The sequence below is a fragment of the Microtus pennsylvanicus genome, chromosome 6 (assembly GCF_037038515.1).
Source record: "Microtus pennsylvanicus isolate mMicPen1 chromosome 6, mMicPen1.hap1, whole genome shotgun sequence".
In the NCBI taxonomy this organism is placed as follows: Eukaryota; Metazoa; Chordata; class Mammalia; order Rodentia; family Cricetidae; genus Microtus; species Microtus pennsylvanicus.
Window position 1 is genome coordinate 33,123,479 of NC_134584.1, and position 16,206 is coordinate 33,139,684.

Here is a 16,206-nt window from a genome sequence, read left to right on the forward strand (position 1 = left end):
GGAAGAGAATGGAAATGATCTCCTGGAGCATGGATGTGCTTGATCCTTATTCTGTTTACAGTAAAAATAAATCTATTGGTTTTAATTATTTTCAGCAGGAATATGAGGATTTTCAGAGCAAATTTCTGAGACTGATTTAAAGATATTCAACTACAAAGACTTAGGAAAACTTAAAGTCAAACCTTTTGAATACCTTTCTCTGCCTGGAGGGAAATACATCATGTTTACTTTTGGTTATTTTTACCATTCTTTTTGTTTGTATAGTATTGTGTATTCACTTGTCTGACCTTATTGTATTTGTCAATTCTTTTTTTTCCCTCTGTAGACAGGTTCCTGGTACAGAGCCCTGGCTGGCCTTGAGATCCTCCTGCCTCAGTCTCCCAAGTGCTAGGATTGCAGGAATTTGTGATAACACGCTGTGCCTAGCTTTCACTTAAGTTTTAAAATGTTACAAAGCTACATAGTCTTGCCTTTTTAATCATGAAAGATGCCTTTAAAATATATTTAGGGGGCTTTATAGTAATCTATCATATGGTTATACAAAGTTTATTTAATTTTCCCCAGTACTTCACAACTTAGGTTATTTGATTTTTTATTTATGTAGTACATCTTCATGTGTTTTATTGTTTGAAAATTTCATCTCTCTCTCTCTCTCTCTCTCTCTCTCTCTCTCTCTCTCTCTCTCTCCCTACCTATCTCTCCTTTATCTCCCTATCTCTCTGTGTTTTGGTCAAATCCAACCCCCCTGTTGGGTATGGTAGCACATGCCTTTAATCCAACTTCTTGGGAAGAGGCAGAGGTAGGCAGATCTCACTTTGAGACTGGTTTGGCCAGGGTTACACAGTGAGACCTTGTCTCAAAACAAAACAATAATCCATCCCCCTTTTCCTTCTCCCCTTCATGTCCTCCTCACCTCCAACCACTGTTCCTTCTCAACTTCATGTGCTTTTTTCCCCTGTTGTGACCAAGTCCACTTAATGTGCATGGTTTAGGATGACATGCCAGAGCATGGGTAGACTCTCTGGGACTACATCTCCCCCAGAGCATGGGCAGACTCTCTGGGACCACATCTCCTCCAGAGCATGGGTAGACTCTCTGGGACCACATCTCCCCCAGAGCATGGGCAGACTCTCTGGGACCACATCTCCCCCAGAGCATGGGCAGACTCTCTGGGACCACATCTCCCCCCTGAGGCCCTGAGTTCCTCAGCTAGGGGTGGGGCTTCATGACTCCCTCTCATAGCCATCCATTTTCACTCCTAAGACGCAGTTCTTAGAAATAATGTACTCAATGTTAGAGACTTTTTTTAAAAAATTTTTACGTGTTTCTAGACAGCTTGTTCTGACCACGCTCCTCCTGGTTCTCTATTAGAATGCTTATCATGAAGGTTTATGGTCAATGTGATTTTTTTTTAAGAAACCAGAACAGAAAAGTAGCTATATAAATACTTCCCACCTTCCTTTTTTTTTACTAATTAATTCTCTCCTTGATGGCAAAAGGTATCTTTTTATAATTAACTATAAATTTGACAAGAAGTAACTTGCTTAAATTATAGTTATTATTTTCTACAGAATAGTTTTGGATTGCTGTTGAAGCCCATTTGCATTACTTTATAACAAACAAGCTTAAAAAAAACCAAACTTGTATTTTTTTCAATGTCTATATCTTTATCAAGTCTATGTAAGGTATAACTCTAAATATTTAAATTAAAAAAAGGTCCCTTCCTGGGTTCAATTCCCAGCACCCACATGGCAGCTTATAATAGACCATAACTCCGTATCCAGGGGATCTGACACTCTCACACAGACATACATGCAGGCGACATATCAAAATAAATACATCATTAAAAGAAAGATCATTTAAAAAAAACCCACCCCAAGGCTTACAAAGACATCTCGGGTTTACAAATAACCTTAATGTGTATCACCTTAATAATATATTTACGACAATCTGATACCTCTGGCTTAATTAAATTTTAACAAAAAAGATTATTTATGTGCTGTGGGTGTTTTGTCCGCATGAATGTCAGTGTGCCACTTTCCTGTCTGGTACCTGCAGAGGCCAGACGAGGGCTGGAACTGAAGTGACATGGTTGTAAGCCACGTGCTTGGACTCAAATCTGGGTCCCTCCGGAAGCAACCAGTGCCCTTAACTGCTAAGCCATTACTCCAGCCGCTTAGTTTTTAAAAAAATTTCTAGTTTTGAGAATTTTATACATGAACACTATATCTATGTCACTCTTACAGTTCCGTCCCCTCTCCAACTTCTCCCATGCCCTCCCCCCAACTTAAGATCTTTTCTTCTGTAGTGTAGGTATGCACATGTATAGCTAGCATACTGAGTCTCCTTAGTGTTGCTTATAGGTACATACGTCCAGGACTGACCATTTAGAATTCCTTGGAGGAACTGGATTCGCTCTTTCTCAGTAGCTATTGACTCCCTGTAGCTCTCCACCGAGGGCGGGAGCTTGTGGAACTTCCCCCAGCCACATTGGTGCTCAACTCACGATGTCATTATGCCAGTCTTGTTCAGGTGACCTCGCTGAGCTTTCAAGGTTGGCTTCCCCTTGTCACATCTAGGGGACTGTCCAGCAGCAGGCCCATCCTCTTCCACTGTCATCCTCTGGCTGTTACAATGTTTCCATCTCCTCCTCCTCTGTTTCCCCTGAGTCTTAGGTGTGCTGTCTGCACTGCAAATGCCATCATTTGGGGTTGGGCACCCCTCGGTCACTTAGCTCTGTGTCTCGGCCACTTGTGGATCTTTCTAATCGTCTCCATGTGTTACACAAAATAGCTTTCAGGATAGGAGGGGAGAGCTACACTTACCTTGCTTCTTTGGTTACATCGGGTTACAGAATACCTTCATTTTAACATTTCAGCTTCTTATTTGCCTTGAGAGATATCAGGTTAATTAAAATACTGAAGTTACCTTTTTGTAATAAAAGTATTTTTTTGTGTTTTTGCTCATCTTGTAAAACAGGGCTCGGCAGCCAGGTTTAAGACAGCCTGACTATTATGCTTGTAGCAGTTCCCAAGTAGTTGGGAAGATTTGGGATGTGGAAACTTTATATCCTGTTGAGAACTTAACTTCCAGGCTCTGTGGTGTTTCAGTTACAAGTACCTTTAAAGGAAAGTTGCTTTTAGTTCTTTAGAAACAGTTTCCTTCAAAAGTGGGCTTCTAAACCGTCTTACTGTGTTTCAGTTGGAAAATTCAAGTGAACAGCAGGGGGCAGCAGATCTTCACAATTACTTAAAGGCCATTTGTCAGAAATATGAGTTTTGAAATCAAATTGCAAGATTTGAGTTATTTTATCTTTTTTTTTGCCTGATTGTTTTAGACAGTATATCACCACATAGCTAAGACTGCCTCAAATTAAGGATCCACCTGCATCAGTCTCCTGTGTGCTGGGATTATGGGCATGTGCCACCACGCCTGGCAAAAGACTTGAATTCTGTCAGTGCTAGTGGCCTTTCAGTACAGGAGGATGGGGGAAGGACTTAAATGTAGCTCTTGAGAGGGCATCCTGAGTCCCCTTCCCATTTTCACCCGTGTTTCTCTCATGGTTTTCTTTAGATTATTATTGTTATATATTCCAAGTTTCTAAACTGTGTCTCTTACTTCTTGCCTTCTCCTCCCTGTCCAGTCTCTTTGCTTTTGTGGTCACAGTTGCACAGTAACTTCCCCAGTAACTCAGATGTAGTAACTATAGTAACCCAGGAGAAGGTGCCGGTCACACACACGCTCTTCTGTATGCTCGTGTAAAACGACCTCCTCTTTCTCCCTTTGCTCTGTCCTTTCATATTTTAGATGCTTTATTAGTCCTGTACCTCTTCTTTTTTCACTGCCTCAGTTGGACCATAAGACAATAAGTGTTCTAGTTTTGTGAAGAACAGCTGGAGGGCGGGCTGTAAAAGGAGAGAAACTAAATATTTTAGGGAAGAGAACACATTTTAAGAATTCAAATGGCCTCCTGTTTTAGTTAGGGTTCTGTTGCTGTCATAAAACACCCATGACTAAAAACAATTTGGGGAGGAAAGGGTTTATTTTGCTTACATGTCCACATCACAGTCCATCACTTAGGGAGTTCAGGACAGGAACTCAAGGCAGGAGCTGATGCAGAGGCCATAGAGGGAAACTACTTACTGGCTTGCTCCTGATGGCTTGCTCAGTCTGCTTTGTTATGGCACCCAGGACCACCAGCCCTGGATTAGCACCACCCAGAGTGAGCTGGGTCCTCCCACACCAATTGTCATAATCATAAAAAAAAAAGTGCACCACTGACCAGTCTGGCGGGGCATTCTCTCAATTGAGATTCCCTCTTTCACAATGACTCTTGCTTAAATCAAGCTAACACAAAACTAATCAGCACACACCCTATGAATCAAAGCGTTTTGCATGATGAATACTTCATGGGGAGAAAAAACTCAAAAACCATTTAAAATCTATTCTAATGGTTGTAGTCAAGTCATTACAGCACTTAAAAGCTTACAGTTATTAATCTATTACTTTTTTGAAAGACAGAGCCCTATTTAAAAAGTTAATAAAAGTATTTAAAATCTTCAATGAAACCACATCAAAAAAAAAAAGTCCAGTATCGTCCATACAACAATACAACAATTACTAGGCCAGGGACAACCTTACAGAGACAGTTATACAGCCTGGGAGGTCTAGCAATACGAAAGAGCGGAGAAGGAATGTGGAAAAGAGCCACACTTTAATAAATAACGTAAATTTCAAAGATGATGGATAAGGGGATAAGAAAACGTTTGATGTTTTGAGATCTTATACTAATATGTTCTTATAGCTTTCTGGTATCAAAAATACACGAGATCAGATTAATACTATTAATAATAATAATAATTGTGTGTATGTGTGTTTATTTGGATTTAAGGACAGCTAAAGCCTTAATTAAAAAGACTACTCCACGGCCAGATGTGGTAGTGCACGCCTTTGATCTCAGCACACGGGAGGCAGAGGCAGGTAGATTTCTGTGAGTTTTGGCTAATGTGGTCTATATAGTGTGTACCAAGCCAGCCAAGGCTACACAGTTTAAAAACAAACCAACAAAATCCAAAAAACCTCCTACGAGAGAAGCATAGCAGCACACATTTGGGAAGCTGAAGTAGGAAGATCCTTGAGCTTTGCAGGCAGCTGGGATTCCATGGAGACTTCAAGGTCAGCTTGTACCTGTGAAGATCCTGTTTCAGAGAGAAGGTTATAGAAGTACAAAATATCGGGAATTTGGTTGGGGTAGAAAAGGTTAAGGGGAAATAAAATGACATAATTCCTAGTCATCATTTAACTGTTAACATTTGATATTCTAGTTCCAGATCATCGCGTTCATGCTCATCCTCTTTTTAATGTATTATGCTATTCTAATATTTAATTTTATAACTAATACATTTTATGCATCTACACATTAGTATATAAATATGGCTCTATCATTATATATCCAAACTCGTAGTACGAAATGTCTTGAACTTTGTTATGGTTGCAGTGTTCTTCTATGCATCAGTACAGGGAAATGGCCCGAGGGCGTGGGGCCTTTTTTGTTGGCTTCTGCTGATGCTGAGAGGATCCAGGGAACCTTCACAGCCCAAGCTCTCATTGGTGATGGGCACTGTGCACTTCCTCTGCTCCCTGCACTCCCACACGCAATGACAGCCCAGTGATAAACAAATAAAAAGCAAACTGAAAACAAGTCTGCCATATTTTAAGGCATTAAAAGTAGATGTTTTTTATTCTCCCTAAATTTCTCTTGTAGCTGTCATTTTCCTTCTAGTGTCACGGATTTGTTAAAGGGCATTCAAGGGCGATTTTGTTAGTTTACCTATTATTTTGGTGCCGTCTATGGCTATACTAGCAGATGCTATTAGAGTCCATATGGTACCAGTGCATTGGCCTTCTGTAGTGTGTACTGAAGCAAACATGTCAGTCCAAACCAAAGCAGGGTGGTTTTATTATGTGGGAACAAAAGGAATGCTCCCCAAGTGACTGACTGACAATCTCGAAAATCACATTTTTCTTCTGACAGTGAATTCCTCTGGGTAGCCTCTGAACCCAGTGCTGTGGTTACACAACAAACCATATAATAAAAACTGAAAAGACATTGACATTGTCCAAACAGCAAACTCATATCCATGATTTGCTTTATGCCGTGCCATAATAATCAACCTCTTTATGATTCCGTAGTCCCTCTGCTTATATTATCACCTGGGAGATGGAGCTCTTAGCAAACTGGAAAAGCATTTTTTTTTCAGACAAAAACCAACCAACCAAACAAAAAACTCTCTTTCTTTTCAAATGGAAATAGAACAGAATGAAGGAAGCCAAAAGTCAAGCCAAACAGAATTTTATTTTATTTTTTTCATTGTGATTGACTAATCAGTATCTACAGAACATTGAGACGAGAGACAGTACTGAATGGTATATATGCTATTGCTTCGGTTTTTGGCTATTTTATAACCTTTCTTTTGTCTTCAGATGAATTTCTTTCAGTGTAGCTAGAATTATGTGAGTTAATGATCTCTTTAATGGAGAACACAGCCTTCATTATAGGACTAATTAGCTCAAAAGGAACAGACTCGGACAGTGTGGCAATTTTTTTTCTTTCTTGGTCTTGGAATCTGAGAACCCCTCAATCTGTGAATAAATGGCCACAGGATGGTCTCATGAATCACTTAAGGAAGCAAATAAAATAAGGGAGGAAAAAAAGAGCATCACAAAGCTGTAAACCCTAAACATTTGTTGTGAACACGATGTTGCAATGGTAAATTAAGAGATGAAAAGTAATGTAATTTTTAAGAGACCACATGGAATTCACATAATGGTGATATAATTTTGCTTTGCGTTTAACGAGTAGACCTTGATTGTTCAGCCACTATTTTTTTCTCCATTCCAAGTGAGTGAGTGCACTTTCATTAAATGTCCTCAGATTCTTTCTTCCTCTCTCGGTCCGTTTCATAGGGGAAACAATGCTTCTTCTTAGGCCAAGGCAGAATGATGGGCTCCTGTCCTCACACATCTCTCTCCACGCCATGTGCTTCTGTGATCTGTTGGCACGGTCATAAATTGATGAAGACTCGTTGTCCATTGGAGAAAAGTTCTAACAGGAACCTCGATGTCTAAATAGTTCTGTTTTGTGTGTGCATGAATGAGGTGTATGCATGTATGTCTATGCACATGTGTGTGTTGGGTCACATAGGTCTGTATGGATGGAGAACAGAGGGGGCACTGAGGGTCTTCCTTTCTCACTATATACCTTGATCCTTCCAGGGAGGGTTTCACACTGAGGCTGGAGCTCACGGTTTTGCCTAGGTTAGCAACCCACCTCAGGGCTGCTTCTCAGTGCAGAGGTTGCTGTTGTATGTGGGACCGTGCCCAGCTTTTGGGGTAGGGGGTGAGCGTGGTAACTAGGATCTAAACTCCTGTCTTCATGCTTGCTCAGCAACCACTCTTAACCACAGAGCCTTCTCTCCGGCCCCCAAAATAGATTTTAAAAATTAATTTTTAATGGCAAGAGTTTAGTAACATAGTTTTCGATAATTGAATCTCTGAATGTTATAATCAAAACTGGGAAAGATTTATAGACAGCAAAATCTGAATGTTTGGGGAGTCCCGGTTATGACTATTTCAGCTTTAATTCAGGAGTTTATAAACTTCCTGCCAGGCTGGGATTAGGATGTTAATTCAAAACATCAAACTTTCTCTTATCCCCTTATCCATCATCTTTGAAATTTACGTTATTTATTAAAGTGTGGCTCTTTTCCACATTCCTTCTCTGCTCTTTCGTATTGCTAGACCTCCCAGGCTGTATAACTGTCTCTGTAAGGTTGTCCCTGGCCTAGTTATTGTTGTATGGATGGCCTAAATTTTTTCTGATGTGGTATTATTGAAGATTTCTAAATACTTTTTTTTAACTTTTTAAATAGAGTATTTCCATTGAAACAAAGTAATAGATTAATAACTGTAAGCTTTTAAGTGATATAGTGGGTGAACTATAACCATTGAAATAGGTTTTAAATGGTTTTGAGTTTTTTTTTCTCCCCATGTAAAACACTTTGATTCATGAGTAGTGTGTGTGCTGGCTAGTTTTGTGTTAACCTGATATAAGCAAGAGTCATTTTGAAAGAGGAACTCTCAATTGAGAGAATGCCCCTGCCCGATTAGTCAGTTGGAAAACCTGTCGTGTGTTGTTCTTGATTGATGATTGGTGTGGGAAGGCCCAGCTCACTCTGGGTGGTGCCACCCCAGAACTGGTGGTCCTGGGTGCCATAAGAAAGCAGTCCTGGCCTGAGTTCCTGACCTGAACTTTCTCAGAGATGGACTGTGACATGGACGTGTAAGCAAAATAAACCCTTTCCTCCCCAAGTTGCTTTTAGTCATGGGTGTTTTATGACAGCAACAGAACCCTAACCAAAACAGGAGGCCATTTGAATTCTTAAAATGTGTTCTCTTCCCTAAAACATTTAGTTTCTCTCCTTTTACTGCCTGCCCTCCAGCTGTTCTTCACAAAACGAGACCTGTTATTATCTTTTGGTTCAGTTGGGGCATTTGTAAGGGTCGTTCTTGGATGGTCATAAGTGAGCACACTTGGAATAATAATCCTCCTGAGGTTATCTTACTAGTGAAAAGGGTGAGCCCAAACTGAAAGCAAACCACCTGCTCAGCCACCACTTTGTAGGCAGAGCCTGTAGGAGCACGTAGAATGGTGGGTCATCTGCTTTAAGATGGCCAGGTGCAGGATTCCATGAGCTGTAATAGGTTTGGAAATGAGAGTGTCCACACCCACGTTTCCCCCACTTGAGTGAAGTTTTAACGAAATGTGTCATTACCACTGGAATCCCTTCCGGTTGTTTTCTGACATCTTGTATGCAGTAGCAGAATCTACTGAAGAGACAGATGAGGTCATTTTGTGGACAGTTTTCTTCTTACTAATAAATATCTCTGGTTCTCTTTCACTCCAGTGAAATACATTTAAATATGCAGAGAGAAGTTGCTTATTCAGTGTCTAGATGATAATAGCTCATCTAAAATTTTCATTCATTTTTATATTTTGCACTTAATTTGTATTAAAATATTTGTTTGACATCTTTTGAAAACATATTAGCATGCAATCGACCTGTTTGAAAATTGATATGGTCCTCAGATGTCTCCGTTATTTAAGTTTTGAACTGATTTTTGAAGCCAGTCTGGCTAAAATTTTTTAAATAATTGAATAAATTCCTTTGAAATGATGTTGAATTTCATGTACATACACTTCATGGTATTCTGAAAGAATAGCCACACTCTCATAGGTGACTGTTTTTGCCCTTTAGGCAATGAATCGCTCCCTGGCTAATGTAATTCTTGGAGGCTATGGTACATCTTCAACAGCTGGTGGAAAACCGATGGAAATTTCTGGCACACATACAGAAATCAACCTAGACAACGCAGTTGAGATGATCCGGGAAGCTAATAGCATTGTTATTACTCCAGGTAAAAAAGTAAAATTTACGCTGCATGGGTGTTGCAATTGATTACATTGAGTAATATGGGAAAGAGAAATTGAAACCTCATTAAAAATTGTATTAGTTCTTTGAGACTTTCTCACAGGTTTGAGCACATTCATTCCCAGCTCGTTCCAGATCCATCTTCCTTCTCTACTCACCCATCTTTGTGTTTTGCTTTGTTTTGTTTTTCTCTTACGTGATTAAGAGCCATCTGTGTTACCCAAGTTCTAAGTGGATGTGTGGTCTTCCTCTGGAGCATGGCTAACTCCCCAGGAGCCCTGTCTTTCGCAACTCCCAGCTGCCAATAACTCCATTGCTACGAGTGGGGTTTCACGCTCAGCCCCCATCTCTATGTCGGGATGTGGTCTGGATAGGCATTCGCAGTGCTGTGACAACCACTGTGAATTTGTGCAGCTTGCCCCGCTGTGCCCAGAAGAGAATGTTTCCTTTGTAGCCATCCACCACTGCCAGCTCTGACTGAGGCTTCCTGTCCCTTCTGCCATGATCCCCAGGAGTCTTGGGAAGAGTGGCTATAGGAAACAAGTCCCACTTAACTGAGCACTCTGCAGTCTTACGCTCTGCACCTTGACCATCTGTGAGTAACTGTGTTCTTCACAGTGCGAGGACAGGCTTCACAGCTGAGGGCTGAGGGCTGCATTGATCTACGGGAACAACAATAAATCTGCAGGAGTCAATTTAATTCTATGTCCAGTTAGCAGCATGATAGTAGTAGATTTTCTTCTAGGGCCTATGGCCTGTGTACCATAGGAACCTTCTTCTTTTAGAAAACATAATGGAAACTGTAGCAACTTAATGGCCATTGAGTGAGAATATAGAGAACGCTCAGTTTGGGCTAGTATTTAGAAATAACATCAATATTCTATCAATTGACGTAGCATGTAGCCATCTCTTTGAACTCTGTGCACATGTGAAGTTATTGTTGAGTCTTGTTTCTGGTCAATGTTAGGGTCTGTAAGATTACATTAGGTATAACATGTGGAAGTGTTGGGCTCATTCATCAGATTCAGTTAAGCGTTAGTCTCTTCAAAAGTGATTTGTTTAAAAGTTATATCACGAATCTTTGTGGTTTTCTGCAGTGGTCTCCTTCTATTGCAAAGTGAAGTTTCTGTGATGAGTGATGAGAACCGCAGTCATATGTGGGCATGAGGACAAATGTTTAGATCGTTGCTAGGATTACACTGGGCAAAAAATACTGCCAAGTGTGTTACGACAATGGCTAAACTGAACTGTATAATAAGTGGTTTCTGATCAGACCAAACAGTGTGATTTAGGAGAAAGAGCTCATCTTGGAGCTGTCGTCCTGGAAGTGATAGACTAGAAGGAACTTGTCATGGGAGTCCCACTATGTCACCTTTGTACTTATTTACTTTTGCCTCTAACAGTCTGCACGGTGCAGGCCAAGCCATTTACTCTCTCTTGGTTTCAGTTTTTAACCTGTAAGCCTTAGCTCAGTTCTTCATGCTTGTCAGAGAATGTCAGATTAAGATTTTAGCTCTATCATGCCATTAGAGGAGGTTTTCCTGAAGAAAGAATAGTGACTTGACATATGGGCAATTTACTGGTTGAGAACATACTATGATAAAAATAGCAAATGTCAGGCAAATTTGATATTTCAATGTCAATGCAATGTATTACTTTTCAAGACATCTGAGTAGTGGATTTTGGTTGTGACAGAGCTGAGTTAGTGTGTGGAAATGCACTGTAGTGTATGGGACACACCCGCATAGTGGATCGTCCTAACTAAAAGGCAACGGCGTGCCCTATGAAGAAGCTGTGCTTTTGTGCAGAGGCATGAAGACATGGAGGGCATAGGCTCTTCCCTCTCGGCACTGGCTATCCCAGTGCGCAAGTCGGATGGGGAGATAAAATATGCCAAGCATGTTAGGACAGTGGCGAAACTGAACCGTGTAGAATTCTTTCTTCTCATGAGGAACCTAAGAAGGGTTGAAGGGAAGTTAGGATTTATGTTGAGCCTTAGAGGGTAGACGGTGTTGTGGGTAGGAGAAGGCAGATGTGATAGCGAGAGTAAAGGATGTAGAAAAGAAGGAAGAGAAATGGGTCACTCTAGGTGGTGTGGGCATAATCTTAGCGTTAAAGGTAAAGAGAGATGGCTGACTGACATTCTTGGTTATACTTACATAAACCGCAGGAAGGAAGGACTGTTTTTTATTTATTTGAATATGAGAGTAGAGTTGGAGGAGAAGGATTTTCAGTTCTCCTCCTCCTTTGACATTAAGTTTGTACAGGGGTACTGCTAGAGCTCCACTGGCACGTTGAGCCATCAGGACTCAGCACAATGGCTGAAGTCCTTGGGTGAGCTAAGATTTACGCTGAGGAAAGGGACAAATTGAAAGCTTCGTGGAAAGACTTGGCGTTTAAGGAGGATAAAGGGAAAAACTAGTCAAGGCATTGGAAGAATAGTAATAAAGCCAGGAAGAATCCATAGGACTACAGTGTCATTAAAGACACATTCAGAGTTTAAAATCATATGAGAGTGGACATAGACTAGTGTGTGCATGGATTGCAGCAGGGACATAGACTAGTGTGTGCATGGATTGCAGCAGGAGCATAGACTAGTGTGTGCATGGATTGCAGCAGGAGCATAGACTAGTGTGTGCGTGGATTGCAGCAGGAGCATAGACTAGTGTGTGCATGGATTGCAGCAGGGACATAGACTAGTGTGTGCATGGATTGCAGCAGGGACATAGACTAGTGTGTGCATGGATTGCAGCAGGAGCATAGACTAGTGTGTGCATGGATTGCAGCAGGGACATAGACTAGTGTGTGCATGGATTGCAGCAGGGGCATAGACTAGCATGTGCATGGATTGCAGCAGGAGCATAGACTAGTGTGTGCGTGGATTGCAGCAGGAGCATAGACTAGTGTGTGCATGGATTGCAGCAGGAGCATAGACTAGTGTGTGCATGGATTGCAGCAGGGACATAGACTAGTGTGTGCATGGATTGCAGCAGGGACATAAACTAGTGTGTGCATGGATTGCAGCAGGGGCATAGACTAGTGTGTGCATGGATTGCAGCAGGGCCATAGACTAGTGTGTGCATGGATTGCAGCAGGAGCATAGACTAGTGTGTGCATGGATTGCAGCAGGGGCATAGACTAGCATGTGCATGGATTGCAGCAGGAGCATAGACTAGTGTGTGCATAGATTGCAGCAGGGACATAGACTAGTGTGTGCATGGATTGCAGCAGGAGCATAGACTAGTGTGTGCATGGATTGCAGCAGGAGCATAGACTGGTGTGTGCATGGATTGCAGCAGGGGCATAGACTAGTGTGTGCATGGATTGCAGCAGGGACATAGACTAGTGTGTGCATGGATTGCAGCAGGGGCATAGACTAGTGTGTGCATGGATTGCAGCAGGAGCATAGACTAGTGTGTGCATGGATTGCAGCAGGAGCATAGACTAGTGTGTGCATGGATTGCAGCAGGGACATAGACTAGTGTGTGCATGGATTGCAGCAGGAGCATAGACTAGTGTGTGCATGGATTGCAGCAGGAGCATAGACTAGTGTGTGCATGGATTGCAGCAGGGACATAGACTAGTGTGTGCATGGATTGCAGCAGGGACATAAACTAGTGTGTGCATGGATTGCAGCAGGGGCATAGACTAGTGTGTGCATGGATTGCAGCAGGGCCATAGACTAGTGTGTGCATGGATTGCAGCAGGAGCATAGACTAGTGTGTGCATGGATTGCAGCAGGGGCATAGACTAGCATGTGCATGGATTGCAGCAGGAGCATAGACTAGTGTGTGCATAGATTGCAGCAGGGACATAGACTAGTGTGTGCATGGATTGCAGCAGGAGCATAGACTAGTGTGTGCATGGATTGCAGCAGGAGCATAGACTGGTGTGTGCATGGATTGCAGCAGGGGCATAGACTAGTGTGTGCATGGATTGCAGCAGGGACATAGACTAGTGTGTGCATGGATTGCAGCAGGGGCATAGACTAGTGTGTGCATGGATTGCAGCAGGAGCATAGACTAGTGTGTGCATGGATTGCAGCAGGGACATAGACTAGTGTGTGCATGGATTGCAGCAGGAGCATAGACTAGTGTGTGCATGGATTGCAGCAGGGTCATAGACTAGTGTGTGCATGGATTGCAGCAGGAGCATAGACTAGTGTGTGCATGGATTGCAGCAGGGTCATAGACTAGTGTGTGCATGGATTGCAGCAGGAGCATAGACTAGTGTGTGCATGGATTGCAGCAGGGACATAGACTAGTGTGTGCATGGATTGCAGCAGGGACATAGACTAGTGTGTGCATGGATTGCAGCAGGGACATAGACTAGTGTGTGCATGGATTGCAGCAGGGTCATTCTGTAGCATGAGACTTATGAGGAGATTGAGGAGGTGGTCATTAGTTTCAAATTCAGTTTTATATGTTTTTCTTCTGAATAAATAAGCTTTATTTAAACTTTAGGAAATAACTTTAAATAATTGTTGAAAATCTATGGGAAGGTGCAATGAATGACTGTATTTTCTTGAACAGATTCCCTAGATATTATAAGACTATGATTTTTGTTTTCTGTCCTACGTTTGATTTCTTTTATTGAGAAGTTTTTCATACCCCGTATCTTGATTAGCTTTTCCTTTCCCTACTCACCCCAGTTGTTCTATGCTTCCCCTCCCATCTGGATCCACCGGGGTTCTGTCTCTCATTAGACAAAAATGGCATATAAGGGATAATAATAAAATATAAAATATAAGCATAAAGTATACACTAATAAAATTTTTAATTTTTTAAAGACTTATTTATAATAAAGATGCTTTCATTTAGTCTAGTTTACTGCCTATGTTGGCATAGAAATACGTTTTTATCAAGATAGAGGTTTTAATTCATAACATTTCAAAGATAAGCCACATTCTTTTTTGTTCTTAATATTGCCTCGCAGGTTATGGCCTCTGTGCAGCCAAAGCCCAGTACCCCATTGCTGATTTGGTGAAGATGCTTACGGAGCAAGGCAAGAAAGTCAGGTGAGAGCATTGTGTGTAAGTATTTGGCTGTGAAGAAAAGGGAGTCGACGGCTCTTTAAAAAGATGACTGTTTCTCAAAATGACTTTTAAGACAAGTAGCCTAAGGTGATGAAGTCCTCAGAGCACCACCAAACCTCTCTGCTTAGGTTTTGCTGCTTCCATCTGGCCAGCTCATTTTAGAAGGAGAAACTAATTTGTCCTGTTCCAAATTCCAGGACATTTATGGACGGGAATAGCCAGAAATTGTGTTTCTTTGCGCTTTGATTGGGGGCAAGGTTGTGCTAAGAGTGTGAGTTGCACTAATTTGTGTTTTTTTCATGTCAGGCCTCCAAAGGAGGGTTTTGGTTTGTTTGTTTGAAGAAGCCTGTAGGCTGCTTATTGCTGACCTAGCTTTGAAGCTCTTGCTTGGGTGGGAAGGACTGTTGGAATGCTCTTCCGAAGCTTGTGGACTTTTTGAAAACTGTACCCAATTGCCTTGTGAGTGTCGGATGCTCTTGGGAGCTTGCTAAGCAGAGGAGTGGAGGACTGGTGTGCCTAGATCCTTCCCCGTTGGTCTCAAGGAGCACAAAACCAGGGCTTTTGTATGAAGAACTCCATGACTGTTGAATGCTGTGCTTATGTTCTTCTCCTCTCGGAGTGCCCATTAAGGGGCATTGTTCGCATCTAGCAAAGACAGTGTGAGCTCTTGGGGGTCTTCCCTCATGGGAGCACTGCTGTTCATTTTGTGGGTTCACTAGCAGTTGTACTGACTTGGTACCATAAATCAGAGACACACGATAATTCATTGCATGGAGTTAGTTCAGTAGGATGTTAAAGTCTGTTGACCGGATTGATAATGTCTGTTAACGATAATTCCTTTCAGATGTCAACCTTTCGCTTTTGTCTTTGGGCAGACGGTAAGAAAATAAACCCAACAGGGGACCTAAAACAACCTAGAACTTGTCAGAGTATGTGTTCCAAACTGGATGGAGACTCCATCTTGCTCTTTGAATGTCCTAACCATTATAATTATCCATTATAATTATGATTATAGAAGAGGCATAGACCGTAAGATCAGAGGTTACTTAGTTGGTCTTAATGTCAGCTGAATTTTACTTCTTCCTTTCCTTTTTTTCTCCACCCTTTTCTCTATCACTCCTGCCCCATCACTTCCTAAAATCTATAGTTGTGTTTTTTTAAATACAGAAAGAGCTAAAGTGCTATTTTATGATGAGAGGGACCAGCATTGTTGTAACGTGGAGAATTTTCATATTTGGTGCTGATCTAAAGTAATTGAAGACGAGAAAAGTCATTGACATTAGTTTTCCATCGAAGTATAAAGAAAGAGCTCAGTTTTGGTTACTCATTCTTATCTTCACATCAGTTATTAAGCTGTGCCTTCTTTTTAACGACGTAGTCTTGCCATTTAAATGCACTTGCAAGCCTGCAAGAGAAAAGGATGTGTTAAAGAGCCTCGTATGATTCTCCTCTGGAAGAAACTACTTTCCTTATTCAGCCCACATGTGAAAAAGTCTAATATATTAGTAACACCTCCCATCACCATGTGAAAGTTTAGGGGGTGCGTGGCAATCATAATAAAAGAGCACACGGAAGATGGCTTTCATGTTTTGGCTCTCCTCAGCCCAGCCAGGGGAGTCCTTAATCTGGCATTCTTCTCTGGCTGCTCACTGATCAGCCCAGGTGAACAAGACAGCTTAG

The 16,206-nt window shown here is 41.6% G+C and overlaps 1 protein-coding gene across 8 annotated transcripts in view; it reads left to right on the top strand.

Annotated features, from left to right (window-relative positions):
- Nnt (nicotinamide nucleotide transhydrogenase) overlaps positions 1–16,206 on the top strand; it is a 92,104-nt gene that overhangs the window by 58,922 nt on the left and 16,976 nt on the right. For all 8 annotated transcript variants that reach the window (XM_075976019.1, XM_075976014.1, XM_075976015.1 and 5 more), the window contains exons 18-19: positions 9,318–9,477; positions 14,427–14,508. In XM_075976019.1, coding sequence (XP_075832134.1) covers positions 9,318–9,477; positions 14,427–14,508 — 242 coding nt within the window. The remainder of the gene's footprint in view (positions 1–9,317; positions 9,478–14,426; positions 14,509–16,206) is intronic.